The 5,706-nt window shown below is 34.9% G+C and overlaps 2 protein-coding genes across 6 annotated transcripts in view; one reads left to right on the top strand and one right to left on the bottom strand.

Moving 5' to 3' along the window:
* The window catches only part of LOC106871698 (sodium-dependent neutral amino acid transporter B(0)AT3), a 77,547-nt gene extending 72,206 nt beyond the window's left edge, over nt 1–5,341 (bottom strand). The window contains exon 1 of one of the 2 annotated variants that reach the window (XM_014918307.2): nt 4,916–5,341. Coding sequence is in view for 1 of the 2 variants with exons in the window: in XM_014918305.2 (XP_014773791.1) it covers nt 4,431–4,477 (47 nt within the window). In the remaining variant the exon portion in view is untranslated. Of the gene's footprint in view, nt 1–4,430; nt 4,616–4,915 lie in introns of those variants that run through there. The other variant, XM_014918305.2, reaches the window with a different exon arrangement.
* Nucleotides 1–5,706, top strand: part of LOC106883614 (sodium-dependent neutral amino acid transporter B(0)AT3) — a 105,301-nt gene that overhangs the window by 23,609 nt on the left and 75,986 nt on the right. The window contains exon 1 of one of the 4 annotated variants that reach the window (XM_052969189.1): nt 2,378–2,632. The exons of the other annotated variants lie outside the window; for them this stretch is intronic. The gene's annotated coding sequence lies outside the window, so the exon portion shown is untranslated. Of the gene's footprint in view, nt 1–2,377; nt 2,633–5,706 lie in introns of those variants that run through there. 4 annotated transcript variants of the gene reach the window in all.

The raw sequence follows: 5,706 nt of genomic DNA, 5'->3' as shown, positions 1-5,706 counted from the left end.
AAGAAGAAGAAGAAGAAGAAGAAGAAGAAGAAGAAGAAGAAGAAGAAGAAGAAGAAGAAGAAGGAGGAGGAGGAGGAGGAGAAGAAGAAGAAGAAGAAGAAGAAGAAGAAGGGATTAAAACACTTCAGGCAGATATCAAATTCACTCAGCTTTAAATGAATTTGGTTAACTATATCAAACAATCAGACACCAGTAAATGCATGTAGAACACACACCCAAGGTTAATCTTCTTGAATGACAAGGTAAATCCTCATATATGACAAGTAGATCAAAATATCATTTAGATAAATTTCAAGAAATTCATAGTATTTAAGAACAAAATACGGATAGAGAAAGTCACATCTTTAATTGTAGAATTCTTCTTACAAAACCGAAAATTGTTTCTGTTGTGTCAACATATTTAGATATAGAAAATATCATTGAAAATAGTATTTCTAAAAATAATGTTAACACAACGTTTTTAAGGCGATCCAAAACTAAATTCAAGGTGAACTAAGGAAATATTTCCTATACACGAGCGCATACACAAAGAACGCTAAGAAGAAATATAATCTAAGAAAAGCTGTTTATGTTGTCAACTCTTGGTGACGTCAGTGGATAACAAAAGGATAAAAAAGAATAAGCATAGGTGCGGGAGTGGCTGTGTGGTAAGTAGCTTGCTTACTAACCACATGGTTCTGGGTTCAGTCCCACTGCGTGGCACCTTGAGCAAGTGTCTTCTACTATAGCCTCGGGCCGACCAAAACCTTGTGAGTGGATTTGGTAGACGGAAACTGAAAGAAGCCCGTCGTGTGTGTGTGTGTGTGTGTGTGTGTGTGTGTTTGTGTGTCTGTGTTTGTCCCCCCAACATCGCTTGACAACCGATGCTGGTGTATTTACATCCCCGTCAATTAGCGGTTCGACAAAAGAGACCGATAGAATAAGTACTAGGCTTCCAAAGAATAAGACCTGGAGTCGATTTGCTCGACTAAAGGCGGTGCTCCAGCATGGCCGCAGTCAAATGACTGAAACAAGTAAAAGAGAGTAAAAGATAAGAATTCTACGTTACGACAATTAGAAATAGAGATTTTACGTCACGACAATTAGTTATCTATTTATCAAATATTGTAAACTTTTTAGAAAAGTTATGTTTATAATATAACATACGTAAAGCAATTTTAATTATGAATTGAAATATTTTAAAGCCTTCCGAAATTTGTGGCACTATTCATTGTAAAATACCCATTAAAATTTAACAAAATTAATTTAGAAGTAATTATATAATACATTTCTTCGAGGCAAAGATCACGTGGAATTGCCAATATTGTGCGATGGTGTGTAGCTAATAAATGGACCGCTTTAATTCATACTCAATGTTTCTATCTTTTAAATCCCAAACGCATTTAGTTATATTTGTAGAATTGCCTTTTATTCTATACTTAAATGAATGAGAATGATTATGAAATCTAGATTTCGAAATTGTAACAGATAAGCCGATATAATAATGCTTATATCCTGTTATTATCTTACATTGATAAACTATATTTTTCGTTAAACACTGATTTTCTAAAGAGCAGACAATTTTCTTTTTACAATTACATAGGCATTTATTCGCTTGCATTTGGTACTCATGGTTAAAAGAATTCCTGCTAGTACTCCTCTCAGAATTAGGCGTTAAGTCAGGAATATTACTATTATAATTAGCATCAAAACTAGCTGTTATTATCAGAGTCGGAATTACTTTGACTTAAACAATCGAAATCTAGTTCAGGAAAATTATCATTAGAATTAATTTCACAATACACATTATCGGTTTTACTCTTGTTGAGATATTCCCTAGGTGGCTAGCTGGCAGAATCGTTAACACGCCGGGCAAAATGCTTAGTGGCGTTTTGTCTGTTTGAACGTTCTGGGTTCAAATTCTCCCAAAGTCCACTTACTCTTTCGTCCTTTTCGGGGTCGGCAAAATAAATACTAGTTGTTCACTTAAGCCGATGTAATCGAATTACCTCCTTCTCCACATTGCTGGCCTTGTGCCAAAATGTGAAACCCATATAATAGCCCGCCCCTGTTAGATATTGTGTAAGGCAAGTCTGGTCAGAAATTGTTTTAAGTGTACATATATCTGCAGAATACACAGAGACATTAATCTAATTAGTTGGTAATTCTTTTGACCGAAACCGACGATTGAAACATAAATATATTGGCAGACTGATGAAGGCAAGTATGACGAGACTTCGAAGTTACTGTCAAGATTTTTGTGTGTATATGCGTGCGTATGCGGGCGTAAGTGTGTGTGTCTCTGTGTGTATCTGTGTGTGTGTGGGTGGGGGTGTTCAGAGAGAGAGAGAGAGAGAGAGAGAGAAATAGAGAAGGAAATAAAGGAAAACCGGAAAAAGAAGGAAGATAAAGAAATAGAGGGAAAAGAATGAAGGATAAAGAAAGAAAAGAGAAAGAGAAAGAAAGGAAGGAAGAAAAGGAAACAACACATACACAACAATACACACGCGCGCACACACGCGCACACACACGCACACGCACGCACACACACACAAGCACATAAACAAACAAACAAGTTGATTCTAGCATGAAGTTGACCCTATTCTCAAGTTGAAGCGAAAGCAGAGCTCTTGCGCCGACTACTACTACATAGGTGAGACAAACTGTTCAAAACTATTTCTTGTTATTGTCAGATTTCAGATTTCAGTTTGTGTGTGTGTGTGAGAGAGAGAGAGTTTCAATTCTTCTTCCTCCCGCTAAAAATTGGGACTTTGTATGAAAGACCCAGTTGGATCCCAACACCTTTTGAACATACATACATACATACATATATACCTAAATTTGTATGTTTGTATGTATGTATGTATGTATGTACGTACATACATATGAGTGGGGGCCCACTCAGTATGTGGGGTTGAACATAAATAAATAAGAGTTGTCCCTATTCTGTAATTCTCACTTGACAACCTTCGAAGCTTTCAACAGGTGAACATTAATAGTTAGCGAATTTTATCTGTATCGAACACACACTCGCTTTCGTTTTTACGCCGCACCAGACATACATACATACATACATACATACATACATACATACATACATACATACATACTAGCCAACACTATTTACAATGGTATCTGCAAAGAAGATTATCGCGATCAACATACTTAAGACACACTAGAACCAGAATTTAATCACAACTTTAAAAAAAGTAACACTAATAGAACTCTCCTATACATCAGCAACGCCGTACAAAATGAACAAACTTGATCCTGTCTTATCAAGCAGAGAACAAAAGTCATACGTTGTAGAGATTACCTGCCAAGCGATAGTGAATGTTTCGTATAAAGTTATGGAAATGGAAATTTCTATATGGAACTCACAGCTCATAATCTGATTTTAGATCATCATTTGATTTTCCTATCATGAACATATACTCACGGGCGGTGCCCCAGCATGGTCACGGCCTTAGGGCTGAAGCATATAAAAGAATAGAAGAATATACGTACAATTATGTCCTAAACACACACAAACAGTAATCACACACGCTCGTTTACTAAAGAGACATGTATAGCCATTACGAGAATGCAAGTAAAACTAGAGATACACCCGGGTGTATCTACAAATTCACCTCTCGGTATACACGACTCTCTGGAACTGTTTCACTTTTCTAGTGATCGACTTCAATTCTGCGAAAAACTTAAAATAATCTTAAAAAGGAAATATTTATACATATTTACATTCCTTTGTTACATATGTACATAAACACATACACACACATACACACACACACACACACACACATACATACATACATACATACATACATACATATATACATACATACATAGAAGTAGAGATACACGACAAAGACCTGTGGACGAGCAAACTGGCATGTAAGCAGCAAACAGGAGTTTGATAGATAGATAGATAGATAGATAGATAGATAGATAGATAGATAGATAGATAGAGGTGCGTGTAATCGTTTGGGGGTTTTTTTTTATCTATGTATATTTATTGTATAAAATTTCAGAAGGAAACTTATATGAACAGGTACATTTCAAGCTAATGGATTATAAAAACAGAACCTAATTAGTTTATAGTCAACTTGTAAATATACCTGCATAGTAACCTGTACACGTGTTTTTAGTACTGGCTTATTTGTAAGAATAGCCACAAAATAAAAGCATTTTCCTTGTTGCTAGTGTATATTAAAAGATATTAAATGAGCAAAATCATAGGTAAAATTAGGTTGACTGCTGGAAGAAAACCAAATAAACCTGATATATTACTTGACCAACCTTGATATAGTCGTCAAATTGTTTCGAATAACAAGTGTACTTGTGAGAGAGTAGTATAAAATTTAGTTGCCAATTGTTTAACAGTTGGTCAGATTACTTTTTATTGTTAACGCATAGTATTTTGACTTTAAAGGAACATGAACATTACTTACGTCGTTACATGCAGCTCCCTTTCATTCGTGTGGGCTCTGGCTATCATTAACGGCAAAATATTCACCTGCCCAACACTTCCCAAAGTTGTATTTTAAACTAGTTTAAAATATGCTACCTGGTCTTCCCATTTAAAACCAGTTTTAATTTTAAATATGTTTCAATTAAATAGAAAAAAAATTCGTCGAATAATGATTGTTTTCAGAGAAAAAGACTAAGGGAATAATTCATACACATATTTATAAGTATACTTACATTCATACACACACACACACACACATATACGATATATATATATATATATATATATATATATATATATAGAGAGAGAGAGAGAGAGAGAGAGAGAGAGAGAGAGAGAGAGAGACAGACAGACAGACAGACAGACAGACAGACAGACAGAGAGATACTCTCCCTCACTCTCTCTTTCAAACACACATACACGAGACACTGATTTCACTAAAACGTAAAGGCACAAATAACTTACGTTTACGTGTTGGCCATGCATTAAATAAGGTGAATTCCAGCAAAAGTTATACTTGTAGTATCATACTAAATTCACTACCTCTTTCCAGCACAACAAAGAATACTGCTACTGTTTATTTTTGACATCAACTGTCACTAATACTTCACTGACTGCAAACTGTCACTTAAATTATATATCGTCGTTGCACTTTTAATTTATGTCATATTACTTTATAAAAATTAGATTTGTATTCGGCAAAAAATATTGTACTGTGCAATATGAACAGGGCCTGATCGAGAGTTGACTTCGCAAACGTATAATTCTTTCATAAAAGTTAATTCATCATTTATGAAACTAAATCATAACGATATGAGTTTCCTTTATGGAAATTTGAATTTAAATTACTCATTTCCCGCTGAAATACACGCGAGCGTATGCTTTATCATTAATGTTAAAGCAGTTAAAGCAAGTTGTTATCGCTCGGAATATCAGTATCTATATATATAAAAATGAGAATGTGTGTCTGTCTGTCTGCCTGTCTGTCTGTCTGTGTGAATCCCTAAAACTCGAGAACTACGCAACCAATTTCATTCAAATTTTACACATGCCTTACTTAGGGTTCCAGTTGTGTTTTAGTCAAAAAAAATTATTAACTTCTTGCAGAGTTCGAGCACACGGCAACATAATATCTCCTCCACTATTTAAGTATTACGTGTCAAAAGTGAAACAAAAACACTCATGTCAAATACTTTCACTTTAAAAATGAAACTATTCCACTAACTGAAACAATCACATTTCGATACTGTAGTGAC

This window comes from Octopus bimaculoides, chromosome 1 (genome assembly GCF_001194135.2).
Source record: "Octopus bimaculoides isolate UCB-OBI-ISO-001 chromosome 1, ASM119413v2, whole genome shotgun sequence".
Classification (NCBI taxonomy): Eukaryota; Metazoa; Mollusca; class Cephalopoda; order Octopoda; family Octopodidae; genus Octopus; species Octopus bimaculoides.
The sequence above is the reverse complement of the archived record's forward strand: the minus strand, read 5'-3'. Positions and strand labels throughout refer to the sequence as shown.